This window comes from Rhinoderma darwinii, chromosome 4 (genome assembly GCF_050947455.1).
Source record: "Rhinoderma darwinii isolate aRhiDar2 chromosome 4, aRhiDar2.hap1, whole genome shotgun sequence".
NCBI classification, from domain to species: Eukaryota; Metazoa; Chordata; class Amphibia; order Anura; family Rhinodermatidae; genus Rhinoderma; species Rhinoderma darwinii.
In genome coordinates this window covers 28,462,549-28,480,810 of record NC_134690.1, presented here as the reverse complement: position 1 = coordinate 28,480,810, position 18,262 = coordinate 28,462,549, and the positions used below count along the sequence as shown (strand labels likewise).

Here is an 18,262-nt window from a genome sequence, read left to right as displayed (position 1 = left end):
TCCGCCCTGCCCTTGTGAATTTTAAGTCTGGCTCTTGTGGTCTGAATCCTGACTACACTGCCATCCATTCTCTGGTTGCCTGCGTCATTACCGCTTATCTTGCTCTCCTGGTATCAACACCTGGCCTGACTTCTGACTATGCATTTGTCTCACCCTTCGGCTTGTTGTATCTTTACCGCTTATCTGCTGACAACCCCTGGCTTTGTTTTTGACTTTGCTACTGTAACGTCCGTGGTCGCTGACCACAAACTCCTTCCATCCAGTCTACACCCATCTCTCCAGAGATGTCTGCACATGCGGCCGTCCTTTTCCACAGTGACCACCAGGGTGCGCTCGCGAGCTCAGTCCAGACTTAAAGAGGCTCTGTCACCAGATTCTCAAATCCCTATCCCCTATTGCATGTGATCGGCGCTGCAATGTAGATAACAGTAAAGTTCGTTTTTTTTAAAAAAATGTTAATTTTTGTCCAAGTTATGAGCTATTTTATATATATGCAAATGAGCTTTGAAATGGACAACTGGGCGTGTTTTTTTTCGTATGTCCAACTGGGCGTGTATTGTGTTTTTAACTGGGCGTGTTTACTTGTTTTACTAACTGGGCGTTGTGAATAGAAGTGTATGATGCTGACCAATCAGTGACCAGTCAGCATCATGCACTCCTCTCCATTCATTTACACAGCAGCATCGCGTTCTTACTAGAACGATGTGCAGCCACATACACAAGTGTACCGATAATGAATATACATGACCTCTAGCCTGGACGTCATGTGTATTCACAATCCTGACACTTCTGAATCTTTTCTGTGAGTTTTCTAGCAAGGGAAACGAAATCTCGTTTACCTCGTAATCTCGCGAGATTACGCGTGGCTTGCTGGAATCTCACAGAAAAGATTCAGAAGTGTCAGGATTCTGAATACACATGACGTCCAGGCTGGACATCATGTATATTCATTATCAGGACACTTGTGTATGTGGCTGCACATCGTTCTAGTAAGCCTTTTTGTCTACCCTAGTCTGTCTAAGCAAATGGTTTCCTAGTGTTTCCCAGTCCCAGTGTTTCCCGTTTCTGCCATCTGTAATCTGTATCCCCTGCTATCCTGGTCAAGTACCGTGTTGAGCTGAAGTCGTGCTGTGCTGTGTACCACGCCCATCCTGCTACACCACGCCTGGACCCCGCCTGCTGCCTAGTCCCAGCCGAGCCTGTCTTTCTACTGTCTGAGCTACCACAGGTACCCTATACGAACTATAGACTGTAACCTGTGTCCTGTTGGCCAGCTGCCATACCGTCAAGGCGGTACGGCCCAGTGGGTCCACGTACCCAACGTGACAGCTACAAGTTCTACGTTACTGCCCATCTGCCGCCAATTGGTGACTATTCCGGGGACCATGACCTGGGAGGTCTATATCTCCTTAAGGGTGAAAAATTGGGAAATTTCTTAGACTATGCAGCCCAGATTTATCAGCTCCAAACCAATTGCGGCTTAGTGGATCCACGGTACAAAAATCTGTTTTTCTAATCCTGGACAAACCCTTTAAGGGCATATAAAATATGAAGAATCTCTTGTAAAAGGTTTATTTTGATGAATATTTTATAGACTTGAATATAATAAAATGATTATGACTTCAATAAATAGCTTCATTTTCCTTCAATAATGCCACTACCAATGTTCAAAGGGCAACAGCTAGAGATGTGACCCAAGAATTCATCTTGATAATCTTTAACCATGTTGCTAATGTTCTTATGAAAAAGGTCCTCTTATCTCACCGAAGAGTTCATAGGGGTAAAGAGTAACAAAAAAAAGGTATGATCCAGCACTTAATGAAGAAATCTCAGGACTTTATTGTATGGGTAAAGAGTAACCATAAAGAGTGAAGCACAACGTCTGATTCATCTCTAAGGCTGAGGGACCATGAAATGGAAGGTGGTCGGGATTGTTTTGGGTGCTGCGGTGATATTAGCCCTCGGCATCCTGATCGGCCATGTTGGTATTCCAGGAGGTGATGAGCCAAGGTGGGTGAAGGACCTCGTTCAAGATCTTGATGAAGAATTTATACAACAATTTATGAAAGAGGTGGATAACGAGAAGATAAGAGAGAATCTCAGGTAAGACCCAATGCTCTTGTTTATAATCTGATAACTTGGCATAGGCTGAAATTCTGAAGTTCTATTGTACTCAGCAGTAAACTTTTTGGTTGATTCTCCAGGTTCTAGAATGTCCATCACAAACTAACTTTGAGGTTATGGGGGGTCTCTATGATGGAAAACCCTGTTATCATTTTTATTATTACTATATTTATTTGAAAGCGCCATTAATTCCAGCACTCTGTACTTATGAAAAAAGGGTTTAATAAATAACATAAGACAATAAAAAGAACAAGTACCATAAACATGAGCTTAATGAGTGACAGATGGTAGAGAAGGAGAGAGGATCCTGCCCGGGAGGAGACAGATGGTGAGGGTAGAAACTGTTTACCCAGTAGAGTAGTGGCAGCAGGGTTATCGCAGGCTGTAAGCTTTTCTGAAGAAATGGGTATTCAGGTTGCTTTTGACGGTTTGGATGGTGGGATAGAGTTTAGAGTGTTGGGTTAGAGAGTTCCAGACCATGGGGGATGCACATGAGAAATCTAGGAGACAATGGTGTGAGAAGTAGATAAGAGGAGAGCAGAGAAGAAGGTCTTGTGAGGACCTTAGAGACTATGTGTGGGTAGGTACCGTAGATTCTGGTGGAGATGTATGGAGGGGACAGGTTGTGGACAGCATTGTTAATATTTTGAAATGATTGTGCTGGGCAATGGGTAGCCAGTGAAAGAATTGGCAGAGGGGAGAGGCAGAGGTAGAACGAGAGGAGACTAACTGTGTAACCAAGTGGGGGTGGATCAAAGGGGTGCAAGGATGATAGATGGGAGGCCACAGAGAAGGATATTGCAGTGGTCTAAGAGGGAGATAATGAAATTGTAAGGGTTTCGATGTGCGGTTTGAAAGACAGGACGGAATTGAAGATTATCCCGAGGCAACAGACATGTAAGAATCAGGAAAATGTGGAGCCTTTAACTGTGATTGATAGTTCTGGTAAGGTGGTTGAATAAGATGGGGTAAAGATGGGAGCCACAATGTATATTCTTGTTTTCAAAACATAATTCTGGATGCCAGACTGGGTGAAGTTAAGGTTAATACAATGGTTAGAGCCTCAATGGACAAGGATCTTGGCTTAATTAATAGCAGATGCTCCTGTATGCAAAATAGCTCTCCTCCAGACAGAAGAAAACTGTATGTCTAGTGCCACCTATAGGTGACTACCCTGTGAGTCAACGTCCGACCCTTTATAGAGCCTTAAAACACGACTCAGGTAATAGCCAAACCAGAGACACCCATCTATATTCCGCACTGTTTGAGAGTTGTTGCTCCTCATCAGTACAGTGTAGGGTTCTGGTTAACCGAGTGAGATGACGCAGCTTTTGCAAGTACTGATTATGCTTGCGTAGATCCAGCTGGTAGAGAGTCTCAAGGGCAGTTCTCCTTCAAAGTGGTGTCTCTAGTTTGGCTATTAACCAGGTCGTATTTCAAGGCTTTTTAAAGGGTTGGCTATTGACTTACAGGGTAGTCATCTATAGGTGGCATTACAGTTTGCTTCCTTCTGGAGGAGAGATATTTTGCATACTTTTCCCAGAAAGCAATGCCCTTAAGATTTTCTATCAGCTGGATCTCCACAAGAAGAATCAGTACCTGCTAGAAGTCAAAGTGTCCTCAGTTGGCCACCGACCACAGCATCCTCTGTAACCCCAATATCCAAAATATAAATCAATGTTTCCAGCTTAATTTTTCTACTAGCTTGGGATGAAAGTGCCGGTGGCTACCACCTTTTCTACTGAGTGTAACACCACTGGATCTCCTCATGTCACCTGGATACCACATCCTTTGTTACTGATCAATAACCTGAACGTATTAAAGTTTTTTTTTTACCATCAAAAACATTTATGACATTTATGGAACACCAATCTCCACAATCAGGCTTTCCTGACCGCTGTCCTGTCTGTTGAGATGGCCTCCAACCCCTTCATCTAGGCAGAGAATAAATGTAGAGCTGACTGTGCATGGGTTGTGCAAGCGTGCTTGGCTGTTTCCATAAGTCCCATAGAAAGAATAGAGAAAGCAGTACATATACACGGCCACCTCTCCAATCATTCTCCACCCAGATGTGGCAGCCGGCGGGAGGAGGGTCAAGGGACCCCCATTCTTGAGATAGGTGCCACACCTACTAGACATTTATGACATAATCTGTGGATTTGCCATAGATATCTATGATGGGAATAACTAAAAGGTTTCTTAATAATAAACAAATTTTTAGCTTTTTACCAGGACTTCAGCAAGGAAGCAACCTACATTAGCTTATGCTGAATGTGACCCAAGCAGCACTGAAGAAGTCGGGCCGCCCTATTAAAATATGATGTATAATCCTCAGGTGTTAATTGTCCGTAGTCTTATATATAAGAAAGATCTGCTCCGGTTGCTCCCTTGGATATAATAACAATGAAATAACCTTTGTGTTGGATTCCATGGTAACCACATACACAACGTGACCCGATCATACACAGAAACTGAAGGAGGTTAAAAAGTTTAGAGTTCCTTACAGTTTTGTTGAATTACCATGATTTACAGCTGTGTGTTTTTATGGCCACATATTTTTCCTCAGGATTTTAGGGTTATTACACATGGTGCAGAGAGCAACATCAATCCCGCAGTATGAATAATTGAGTGATATATACAGTAGTTATATTCTTATACATATGGGGCAGTATTATAGTAGTTATATTCTTGTATATAGGGGGCAGTATTATAGTAGTTATATTCTTGTATATAGGAGCAGTATTATAGTAGTTATATTCTTGTATATAGGGGGCAGTATTATAGTAGTTATATTCTTGTATATAGGGGGCAGTATTATAGTAGTTATATTCTTGTATATAGGGGGCAGTATTATAGTAGTTATATTCTTGTATATAGGAGCAGTATTATAGTAGTTATATTCTTGTATATAGGGGGCAGTATTATAGTAGTTATATTCTTATATAGGAGCAGTATTATAGTAGTTATATTCTTGTATATATGGGCAGTATTATAGTAGTTATATTCTTGTATATAGGGGGCAGTATTATAGTAGTTATATTCTTGTATATAGGGGGCAGTATTATAGTAGTTATATTCTTGTATATAGGAGCAGTATTATAGTAGCTATATTCTTGTATATAGGGAGCAGTATTATAGTAGTTATATTCTTGTATATAGAAGGCAGTATTATAGAAGTTATATTCTTGAATATACGGGCAGTGTTATAGTAGTTATATTCTTGTACATAGGAGCAGTATTACAGTAGTTATATTCTTGTATATAGGGGCAGTATTATAGTAGTTATATTCTTGTATATAGGGGCAGTATTATAGTAGTTATATTCTTGTATATAGGGGGCAGTATTATAGTAGTTATATTCTTGTATATGGGAGCAGTATTATAGCAGTTATATTCTTGTATATAGGGGGCAGTATTATAGTAGTTATATTCTTGTATATAGGGGCAGTATTATAGTAGTTATATTCTTGTACATAGGGGACAGTATTATAGTAGTTATATTCTTGTATATAGGGAGCAGTATTATAGTAGGTATATTCTTGTATATAGGGGGCAGTATTATAGTAGTTATATTCTTGTATATAGGAGCAGTATTATAGCAGTTATATTCTTGTATATAGGGGGCAGTATTATAGTAGTTATATTCTTGAATATAGGGGCAGTATTATAGTAGTTATATTCTTGTACATAGGGGACAGTATTATAGTAGTTATATTCTTGTATATAGGGAGCAGTATTATAGTAGGTATATTCTTGTATATAGGAGGCAGTATTATAGTAGGTATATTCTTGTATATAGGAGGTAGTATTATAGTAGTTATATTCCTGTATATAGGGAGCAGTATTATAGTGTTTATATTCTTGTATATAGGGGCAGTATTATAGTAGATATATTCTTGTATATAGGGGCAGTATTATAGTAGTTATATTCTTGTAGATAGGGGCAGTATTATAGTAGTTATATTCTTGTATATAGGGGGCAGTATTATAGTAGTTATATTCTTGTATATAGGGGGCAGTATTATAGTAGTTATATTCTTGTATATAGGGGGCAGTATTATAGTAGTTATATTCTTGTATATAGGAGCAGTATTATAGTAGTTATATTCTTGTATATAGGGGGCAGTATTATAGTAGTTATATTCTTATATAGGAGCAGTATTATAGTAGTTATATTCTTGTATATATGGGCAGTATTATAGTAGTTATATTCTTGTATATAGGGGGCAGTATTATAGTAGTTATATTCTTGTATATAGGGGGCAGTATTATAGTAGTTATATTCTTGTATATAGGAGCAGTATTATAGTAGCTATATTCTTGTATATAGGGAGCAGTATTATAGTAGTTATATTCTTGTATATAGAAGGCAGTATTATAGAAGTGATATTCTTGAATATACGGGCAGTGTTATAGTAGTTATATTCTTGTACATAGGAGCAGTATTACAGTAGTTATATTCTTGTATATAGGGGCAGTATTATAGTAGTTATATTCTTGTATATAGGGGCAGTATTATAGTAGTTATATTCTTGTATATAGGGGGCAGTATTATAGTAGTTATATTCTTGTATATAGGAGCAGTATTATAGCAGTTATATTCTTGTATATAGGGGGCAGTATTATAGTAGTTATATTCTTGTATATAGGGGCAGTATTATAGTAGTTATATTCTTGTACATAGGGGACAGTATTATAGTAGTTATATTCTTGTATATAGGGAGCAGTATTATAGTAGGTATATTCTTGTATATAGGGGGCAGTATTATAGTAGTTATATTCTTGTATATAGGAGCAGTATTATAGCAGTTATATTCTTGTATATAGGGGGCAGTATTATAGTAGTTATATTCTTGAATATAGGGTCAGTATTATAGTAGTTATATTCTTGTACATAGGGGACAGTATTATAGTAGTTATATTCTTGTATATAGGGAGCAGTATTATAGTAGGTATATTCTTGTATATAGGAGGCAGTATTATAGTAGGTATATTCTTGTATATAGGAGGTAGTATTATAGTAGTTATATTCCTGTATATAGGGAGCAGTATTATAGTGTTTATATTCTTGTATATAGGGGCAGTATTATAGTAGATATATTCTTGTATATAGGGGCAGTATTATAGTAGTTATATTCTTGTAGATAGGGGCAGTATTATAGTAGTTATATTCTTGTATATAGAGAGAAGTATTATAGTAGTTATATTCTTGTATATAGGGAGCAGTATTATAGTAGTTATATTCTTGTATATAGGGGGCAGTATTATAGTAGATATATTCTTGTATATAGGGGCAGTATTATAGTAGTTATATTCTTGTAGATAAGGGCAGTATTATTGTAGTTATATTCTTGTATATATGAGGAGTATTATAGTAGTTATATTCTTGTACATAGGGGGCAGTATTATAGTAGTTATATTCTTGTATATAGGAGCAGTATTATAGCAGTTATATTCTTGTACATAGGGTACAGTATTATAGTAGTTATATTCTTGTATATATGGAGCAGTATTATAGTAGTTATATTCTTGTATATAGGAAGCAGTATTATATTAGTTATATTCTTGTATATAGGGGGAGTATAAGGGCGGGTTCACACATGGCGGAATTTCACTTAAATTCCGCTGCGGACACTCCGCAGCGTTAATCCGCAGCGGAGCCGTTTCTCCATTGACTTTCACTTTAATTTAGCAGTGTTCGTTTACACGATGCGTACAATTCCGCTGCGGAGCATAGGCTGCGGAGCGGAATTTGGTGTCCGCAGCATGCTCTGTCTGTTGCGGAGCAGTGGCGGACTCATGGCGGAATTTCTCCATTGACTTCAATGGAGATTCAAAGTTCCGCAATGAAGTCCGCAGCTGTCATGCACATGTCATGTGTGCTGCGGATGCGTCTTGCTTTTTTAACTTGACATTTCTTCATTCTGGCTGGACCTATGTATTTCTAGGTCTACAGCCAGACTGAGGAAGTCAATGGGGCTCCCGTAATGACGGGAGCGTTGCTAGGAGACGTCAGTAAATAGTCACTGTCCAGGGTGCTGAAAGAGTTAAGCGATCGGCAGTAACTGTTTCTGCACCCGGGACAGTGACTACCGATCTCAATATACATGTATCTGTAAAAAAATATATAAGTTCATACTTACCGAGAACTCCCTGGGTCTGTCTCCAGTCCGGCCTCCCAGAATGACGATTCAGTGTAAGTGACGGCTGCAGCCAATCACAGGCCAAGCACAGGCTGCAGCGGTCACATGGACTGGCGCGTCATCCAGGGAGGTCGGGCTGGATGCCGAAAGAGGGACGCGTCACCAAGACAACGGCCGGTAAGTATGAAAGTCGTTTACTTTCACTAGGGAAAGTGCTGTCCCTTCTCTCTATCCTGCACTGATAGGGAGAAGGGAAGCACTTTTCCCGCAGTCCGCAGCAGCTAGTCCGCATCAATGTACTGCACATTTTGTGCAGATCCGCAGCAGAATCTGCAACGCAGATTCTGTGCGGCATGGATGCGGACAGTTGCGGAGGAATTCCGCCATGTGTGGTCATGCCCTTATAGTAGTTATATTCTTGTATATAGGAGCAGTATTATAGTAGTTATAATCTTGTACATAGGAAGCAGTATTAGGCTATGTTCACACAGAGTATTTTTAGGGGAGGAATATCTGCCTCAAAGCTCCAAACGGAATTTTGAGGCAGATATTCCTCCCCCAAAATACTCCGTGTGAATAGCAATTATCGCGCCGTTTTTCGCCCGCGGCCATTGAGCGCCGCGGGCATAAAACACGCTTTCTCCTGCCTCCCATTGAAGTCAATGGGAGGTCGGAGGCGGAAGCGCCCGAAGATAGGGCATGTCGCTTCTTTTTCCCGCGAGGCAGTTTTACTGCTCGCGGGAAAAAGACGCCGACGCCTCCCATTGAAATCAATGGGAGGCGTTCTCGGGCCGTTTCTGCCGAGTTTTGCGACGCGGTTTCCGCGTCAAAAAACTCGGCAAAAGACCCCGTGTGAACATAGCCTTATAGTAGTTATATTCTTGTATATAGGGGGCAGTATTATAGTAGTTATATTCTTGTATATAGGGGGCAGTATTATAGTAGATATATTCTTGTATATAGGGGCAGTATTATAGTAGTTATATTCTTGTACATAGGAGGCAGTATTATAGTAGTTATATTCTTGTATATAGGGGCATTATTATAGTAGTTATATTCTTGTATATAGGGGCAGTATTATAATAGTTATATTCTTGTATATAGGAGGCAGTATTATAGTAGTTATATTCTTGTACATAGGGAGCAGTATTATAGTAGTTATATTCTTGCATGAAGTAGCAGTATTATAGTAGTAATATTCTTGTATATAGGGGGCAGTATTATAGTAGTTATATTCCTGTATATAGGGGGCAGTATTATAGTAGTTATATTCTTGTATATAGGGGCAGTATTATAGTTGTTATATTCTTGTATATAGGAGTAGTATTATAGTAGTTATATTCTTGTATATAGGGAGCAGTATTATAGTAGTTATATTCTTGTATATAGGGGGCAGTATTATAGTAGTTATATTCTTGTATATAGGGGGCAGTATTATAGTAGATATATTCTTGTATATAGGGGCAGTATTATAGTAGTTATATTCTTGTACATAGGAGGCAGTATTATAGTAGTTATATTCTTGTATATAGGGGCATTATTATAGTAGTTATATTCTTGTATATAGGGGCAGTATTATAGTAGTTATATTCTTGTATATAGGAGGCAGTATTATAGTAGTTATATTCTTGTACATAGGGAGCAGTATTATAGTAGTTATATTCTTGCATGAAGTAGCAGTATTATAGTAGTAATATTCTTGTATATAGGGGGCAGTATTATAGTAGTTATATTCCTGTATATAGGGGGCAGTATTATAGTAGTTATATTCTTGTATATAGGAGCAGTATTATAGTTGTTATATTCTTGTATATAGGAGTAGTATTATAGTAGTTATATTCTTGTATATAGGGAGCAGTATTATAGTAGTTATATTCTTGTATATAGGGGGCAGTATTATAGTAGTTATATTCCTGTATATAGGGGGCAGTATTATAGTAGTTATATTCTTGTATATAGGGGCAGTATTATAGTTGTTATATTCTTGTATATAGGAGCAGTATTATAGTAGTTATATTCCTGTATATAAGGGCAGTATTATAGTAGTTATATTCCTGTATATAGGAGCAGTATTATAGTAGTTATATTCTTGTACATAGGTGGCAGTGTTATAGTAGTTATATTCTTGTATATAGGAGCAGTATTATAGTAGTTATATTCTTGTATATAGGGGCAGTATTATAGTAGTTATATTCTTGTATATAAGAGCAGTATTATAGTAGTTATATTCTTGTACATAGGAGGCAGCATTATAGTAGTTATATTTTATGAGCAATATTAATTAACTTTTTATTACACAAAGAATAACCTCTATTCCACCTGGGGAAACAGGATTCGGACCGTCCTATTATTTCCCCAAGAAAAGCATTTGAAAATGTGTCTGTTAGGCCTTATTCACACGAACGTGTCCGTTTTGCCATGTGGCATTGACTAACATAGGTCCGTGCGACGCGCGTGATTTTCACATGCGTTTCACGGTCGTAATACACGTTCGTGTGAATAAGGCCTTAGCCGCTGATCCTGCTCTCTCTTTAGAAATGACATGCCTGTTTGGCTGCCCTAAATGTGTACTGAATGTTTATGGTGCGGTTGTAAGCAGTTATCTTGTGTCTATGGCCAAACTTAGAGACATCACATAATGTTCCCAAATGTGCTTCTTTCTGAAATGTTCTTGTTCCACAATTTAGGTTTGCATTGTAAATAAATCTGTTGTTTAGTTTTGACAATTATCTCTTGTTGTACAGAATCCTATCTAAGAAGCCCCATGTAGCGACGAGTGAGGCAGATGAAGAGTTGGTGCATCTGCTCCTGTCTCGCTGGAATGACTCAAAGACTGGTCTAGATGAAGCCAAGGAAGAACGATATAAGGTGTTTCTGTCCTTTCCAGACAAGGAGAATCCAAACAGTGTCAAAGTTTGTAAGTGAAGCTGTCTACATGTGTTGCACATATACGAACGGGAACTGTTAGCCTATAGGTGTTCACAGATATTAAAGAGTTGTCCAGTTTAGATACCCCATTTCCATAAACTCTAGTAGGGAATTCTGAGTTAATTTAAGGGGTCCTGTTCAGCACCCTAATTTCTTGGCCAGAGTGGAGAATGGTTACAGAGTGTTTCTTGCTCCGCAGGATTGTGCTGTGTAACACCTAATTTCACCTATGGTGGCGCTGCAGAGAAATTGAAAAGTTACTGCAAGGTTTTCACACAAATTATAGCTGATCACTGGGGTCACCTCAAGGGGGACCATTTGTGATTTTCTTATATCCAGGAAACCTTCTGACAAGTAAGGATTGTCCAAAGCAGAGAACCCCTTCCCAACATCTGCTGTATATATATATATATATATATATATATATATATATATATACACACACACTACCGTTAAAAAGTTTGGGGTCACCCAGACAATTTTGTGTTTTCCATGAAAACTCAAACTTATATTTATCAAATGAGTTGCAAAATGACTAGAAAATATAGTCAAGACATTGACAAGGTTAGAAATAATGATTTTTATTTGAAATAATAATTTTCTCCTTCAAACTTTGTTTTCGTCAAAGAATTCTCCATTTGCAGCAATTACAGCATTGCAGACCTTTGGCATTCTAGGTGTTAATTTGCTGAGGTAATCGGGAGAAATTTCACCCCATGGTTCCAGAAGCCCCTCCCACAAGTTGGATTGGCTTGATGGGCACTTCTTGCGTACCATACGGTCAAGCTGCTCCCACAACAGCTCTATGGGGTTGAGATCTGGTGACTGCGCTGGCCACTCCATTACAGATAGAATACCAGCTGCCTGCTTCTTCCCTAAATAGTTCTTGCATCATTTGGAGGTGTGCTTTGGGTCATTGTCCTGTTGTAGGATGAAATTTGCTCCAATCAAGCGCTGTCCACAGGGTATGGCATGGCGTTGCAAAATGGAGTGATAGCCTTCCTTATTCAAAATCCCTTTTACCTTGTACAAATCTCCCACTTTACCAGCACCAAAACAACCCCAGACCATCACATTACCTCCACCATGCTTGACAGATGGCGTCAGGCACTCTTCCAGCATCTTTTCAGTTGTTCTGCGTCTCACAAATGTTCTTCTGTGTGATCCAAACACCTCAAACTTCGATTCATCTGTCCATAACACTTTTTTCCAATCTTCCTCTGTCCAATGTCTGTGTGCTTTTGCCCATATTAATCTTTTCCTTTTATTAGCGAGTCTCAGAAATGACTTTTTCTTTGCCACTCTGCCCTGAAGGCCAGCATCCCGGAGTCGCCTCTTCACTGTAGACGTTGACACTGGCGTTTTGCGGGTATTATTTAATGAAGCTGCCAGTTGAGGACCTGTGAGGCGTCTATTTCTCAAACTAGAGACTCTAATGTACTTGTCTTGTTGCTCAGTTGTGCGGCGGGGGCCTCCCACTTCTCTTTCTACTCTGGTTAGAGCCTGTTTGTGCTGTCCTTTGAAGGGAGTAGTACACACCGTTGTAGGAAATCTTCAGTTTCTTGGCAATTTCTCGCATGGAATAGCCTTCATTTCTAAGAACAAGAAAAGACTGTCGAGTTTCACATGAAAGCTCTCTTTTTCTAGCCATTTGGAGAGTTTAATCTTAACCCACAAATGTAATGCTCCAGATTCTCAACTAGCTCAAAGGAAGGTCAGTTTTATAGCTCCTCTAAACAGCAAAACTGTTTACAGCGGTGCTAACATAATTGCACAAGGGTTTTCAAGTGTTTTCTAATCACCCATTAGCCTTCTAACACAGTTAGCAAACACAATGTGCCATTAGAACACTGGAGTGATGGTTGCTGGAAATGGGCCTCTATACACCTATGTAGATATTGCATTAAAAACCAGACGTTTGCAGCTATAATAGTCATTTAGCACATTATCAATGTATAAAGTGTATTTCTGATTAATTTAATGTTATCTTCATTGAAAAAAACTGTGCTTTTCTTTCAAAAATAATGATATTTCTAAGTGACCCTAAACTTTTGAGCGGTAGTGTATATATATGGCGAAGGCTGGGAGGGAAAATATGGAGTAATACAAAAAGTGAAATACAGTTAAATAAAGTTTGTTTATTTTTTTTATATATATACACAGTGGATTTAAAAAGTGTACACACCCCTGTTAAAATGCCAGATTTTTGTCATGTCAAAAAAATCAGTCCAAGATGAATCATTTCAGGACTTTTTCCACCTTTATCCCCTTCCCGCACCTTGACGTGCAGTTACGTCTGGACTTATAACAGTTAACCACCACACGGCGCTACACTGCAGTGGCGGTTAACTGTGCAGGCCGTCTGTCCTGCTCTCTCTGTTGCCGATCAGTGGCCCATCGCCGCAGATTTTGACAATTAACCCCTTAGATGCGGCTGTCGATTGCGATCGCCGCATTTAACAGCTTTAGAGCAGATCTTCAGGCCCCACATGCAATCCAGCGGGGGCTGCCGATGGTTGTCATGGCAGCTAGAGGTCAGACAATGGCCACTAGGCTGCAATGTATGGAAGCCTATGAGGACTAGCCAAAGGCACAATGACAATTCAACATTTTAGTGGAAATAAAATTGATATTCATTTTCACGGCCTAATTCTAATAGATTCTGCAAAAGACCTGTGGGGTGTAAATGCTCACTATACCCCTAGATAGATTCCTTAAGTGGTTTAGTTTGCCAAGTGGGGGGTCACTTTTGGAAGTTTCCACTGTTTTGGTCTCTCAGGGGCTTTGCAAATGCGTCATGACACCCAAAACTCTTCCAGCTAAATTTGAGCTCCAAAATCCAAATGACGCTCCTTCCCTTCTAAGCCCTGCTGCAGGTCCAAACAGCAGTTTATTACCACATATGGGGTATTTCCTTAATCGGGAGAAATAGCTTTACAAATGTTGGGGTGTTTTTTCTCCTTTATTCCTTGTAAAAATATAAATTTTTTCAGAAAAAAAGTAGATTTTCATTTTCACAGACTAATTCAAATGAATTTAGCAAAAAAAACTATGGGGTCATAATGCTAACTATACCCCAAGATAAATTCCTTGAGGGGTGTAGTCTCTAAAATGGGGTCACTTTTGTTTGGTTTTTAGTGTTTTGGCACCACAAGACCTCTTCAAACCTGACATGGTGCCTAAAATATTTTTTTAAGAAAAGGAGGCCCCAAAATCCACTAGGTGCTCCATTGCTTCTGAGGCCTGTTTTTCAGTCCAGAAGGACACTAGGGCCACATGTGGGTTATTTCTAAAAACTGTAGGATCTGGGCAATAAATATTGAGTTGCATTTCTCAGGTAAAACCTTCTGTGTTACAGAAAAACATTTATTAAAAAAAAATTTGGGCCAAAAAAAGAATGACATTTGTAAATTTCACCTCTACTTTGCTTTAATTCCTGTGAAACGCCTAAAGGGTTAAAACACTTTCTAAATGCTCTTTTGAATACTTTGAGGGGTGCAGTTTTCAAAATGGGGTGATTTATGGGGACTTTTTAATACATAAGGCCCTCAAAGCCACTTCGGAACTGAACTGGTCCGTGAAAAAATAGCCTTTTGAAATTTTCTTGAAAATGTGAGAAATTGCTGCTAAAGTTCTAAGCCTTGTAACGTCATAGGTGTTTTTCACAAATAAATATTGAATTTATCCACCACATTTTTTCACTAGCCTAAAGTACAATATGTCACTAGAAAACTCAGAATCTCTTGGATAGGTAAAAGCATTCCCAAGTTATTATCACATAAAGTGACGCATGTGTAACCGGTTGTAGGTGGCTATGGACCAATCGGTCCCTGAGATTTCGTCCCCTCCTATAGGTAATGAGCGGGGCGGACGTAGGGTATAATTTAGATATCGTTGGTGTCATTTTCGGGGAGTGAGTCTTGGGTGAGACGGTTCCCCCTACAAGTGAGCCCCTCCCTATGTATCAACACGGCCTTGTTCCTTTTACAAAGCCGTATGTTAACGTTATATCCACACGATGTATTTTTGTCTATTGACAACTCAGGAGCCGCGTCTAGCGTCCCCTAGTTACCATGGACGCTTTGGTCGTCCAGGAACCCCCATCGGTTGCCAGGTCGCCGAGACGCCGCCTCCGGCACGTCACTGGTTGCCGTGTAATACACGGATTGGCGGCTCACTCAGGGGACTACCTTTTGGGGGGCGGGCTCTCAGCCTTTTTAAGCCCTCAGTTCCTCCGGCGCGTGTACGGCCAATGCATCAGAGCCGTGCATGCGTCTGGAGGCTATGAATCAGCACAAAAACAGTGCTATCCAGTGCTTTAACATTGTTATCACTTCACTACTTTTGAATTTAACAATATTTGAAACAAATCATAATCTATCGATCCCTGAGGAAGCATCACATTATTTGTGATGATGAAACGCGTAGGATTTAGATAGACAATTACTAATGGCAAAGATACAGCGTTATTATACCATAAACAGATAGGTGGTTTTTGGGTGAAAGGAGACATCAATTACTCGACACCACCTGCCTGGTCGCAAATCTTTTGCTTTAGCCTGGTCTGGTATCAACGGCTAGTAGAGCCACAATTTTATGAATTTAACCAATAAACTTATTTTTAATCGTTCTTCCAGGCGGTGATCCCGGTGTTTAATTTTTTCTATCGGTGCTCATGGGAATTTATAAGGGGTCACTTAAAAATACAATTATTATTATATTTTATTTTTTTTCACAGTGAGTCCAGAAGGTATTATCAAGTTCGAGTCACAAGAAAGAGAGTCCCAACTCACTGAAGACCAGAAAGATCCAAATATTTTACAACCATTTCTTGCATATGCACCCAATGGTACCGTTAAGGTATGCATGGTATTTAACAATATCTATACTGATCCAGACCAAGAAACGTCCCAATAAACGTCCGCACATAACATTGCATAGAAAAAACTATATGTGTAGACATATCTATATCTAAAAGAAAAATAATTCATAGCACATAGTATGTACCATACAAAATTCAAATACTTTATTAAGGAATACCATAAAAACAAGTTGGCCATCAAGACCAAAAATATACATACAATTTAAAAATTCAATATTGTGGTGGTGTGTAGAGGACCACAGCAATATAACACAATTTACAATAAGAGCACAATAAGGCGTAATACAGCAAAATAGCCTACAAGAAAATACAAATGACTGTACACATAGTCAATTACTATACATAAGTGCACTTCCACGAAAGTGGATAGTGACCCAAAATCAGAGCCCTAAACCAAGTACCAATCCGTATGCTGCATACTGTTACCCCAGCACACAGCCACAACACTAGAAGCCCCGACGCGCGTTTCGCCGTCAGCTTTTCAAGGGCTAATGACTGGCGAGGTGACTGGCTCATTAAATTGAGCAATGGGAGATTTGCTCAGGGATCCAATAGGATCATTCTAACTACCATTTATAACATTTATACAGGTGTTATGTTATACACACCCGAGAGTAAGCTCAATGAGGCCCGTCAATTGTTTTTATGGTATTCCTTAATAAAGTATTTGAATTTTGTATGGTACATACTATGTGCTATGAATTATTTTTCTTTTGGATATTGATATGTCTACACATATTTATAGGTATTTAAAAAAAAAATTTATTCAGGATTTTAGTCCACCTATTGGGCTTCTTGTAACTTACATACAGTACATAAGAAGAGGGGGCAAATGGAAGAGAATAACACATGACTGCACAGACTACACACAGTTTCTTTGTAGTCTGTAACCATAGCGATGCATATCTCTTCATAGTAGCTTTATCCACAAAAGGGTGGGACATTTTTCATCAAAGCTACTTGCAAAGTTGCTTAATTTTTTTATTTTTTTTTGATGTATTGGAGCAACAAAACGGTAGCAACGGTGGACATATCCTATAATTTTTTTTATGTAATCTTAGCTTTATGTCACATGTCTGTTTTGTACACTGTAGATGCCTCTTGTTTCCTTGGATTTTCTATGTCTGGATTTTTTATTCCAAGGGTCTTGCCTTGTCTTTACCATAGATTTTCTTTGACTTTATTCTTCAGGGGAAACTTGTATATGCCAATGAAGGCAAGATAAGTGATTTTCAGTTCTTGGCTAATATTATAAATCTGAACGGAACCATTGCAATTGTACGCTATGGAGGAATAGGAAGAGTAAATAAGGTGAGATATACCGTGTCTGAGTGTTTTTATATATTTTATAACACAGAGTGTAACAATATCATATTCACCATAGAGAAAGAGAAAATTAAAGCGCACCTCCAGTGAGCCACTTAAAAGCCTCAGGGTGTAAATACAACCCAATCTAGTCTCTAATTTAGAGTTAATAAATAATTTCTCCATGCTGTTCAGTAACTTCATTCACTTACAGGCTGCACACTTCATTAAAACCCCTTAATGACCGCCCACCATCTTTTGACAGCAGGCAGTGCAGGTGCTTCGTCTACAGCGACATCTTTGGAGTCGCTGTAGAAGAGGCTGATGAGTGGTCGTCCTCTAAGAAGGAGCTGTAACTTACAGCTCCTGATCTTAGAGCAGCCTGCTGAACACAACTGGGATCGAAAAACATTCGGACCCCAGCTGTTTAACTCTTTGATCGCCGCGGTCCGTGACCGCGGCATGATCAAAGGGAACTCCCCTCTTTGATCACGTCACTGGAAACCCGGTGACGAGATCAAAGAGCAGGGAATCCCTCTGCAGTCAGCCCTAGGGACCTACAAAGGGCCCCAGGGCTGTCTGTTCAGTTTGCCTGCTGTTAGGGTACAATTTGTGATGCCCTAACAGCAGCCTGTGCATAGTGAGTGACATAGTGTAATATATCAGCATACAGGAGTATGCTAATACATTACAAGTAAGAAATAAAGTTCTAAGTAAAGTTATCCCTTAATGGGATTTAAAAAAAAGTAACAAAAAAAGTTAATAAATAAAAAAAATCCCCAAAAAGTCATTATTTTGCATAAAATATATTTTATTGCCCCTACATTAAATAAAAACAAAAAACCTACACATATTAGGTATCTAAACGGGATAAAAAATA

General features: G+C 39.0%; 1 protein-coding gene and 1 long non-coding RNA gene across 3 annotated transcripts in view; one reads left to right on the top strand and one right to left on the bottom strand.

The window, feature by feature from the left end:
• Nucleotides 1-1,909: 1,909 nt before the first annotated feature.
• The window catches only part of LOC142760641 (aminopeptidase NAALADL1-like), a 56,576-nt gene continuing 40,223 nt past the window's right edge, over nucleotides 1,910-18,262 (top strand). The window contains exons 1-4 of the mRNA XM_075863834.1: nucleotides 1,910-2,103; nucleotides 11,012-11,184; nucleotides 15,934-16,055; nucleotides 17,269-17,388. Coding sequence (XP_075719949.1) covers nucleotides 1,910-2,103; nucleotides 11,012-11,184; nucleotides 15,934-16,055; nucleotides 17,269-17,388 — 609 coding nt within the window. The remainder of the gene's footprint in view (nucleotides 2,104-11,011; nucleotides 11,185-15,933; nucleotides 16,056-17,268; nucleotides 17,389-18,262) is intronic.
• The window catches only part of LOC142760642 (uncharacterized), a 40,111-nt gene continuing 38,925 nt past the window's right edge, over nucleotides 17,077-18,262 (bottom strand). For both annotated transcript variants that reach the window (XR_012883332.1, XR_012883333.1), the window contains one exon: nucleotides 17,077-17,360. This is a non-coding gene — a long non-coding RNA (uncharacterized LOC142760642). The remainder of the gene's footprint in view (nucleotides 17,361-18,262) is intronic.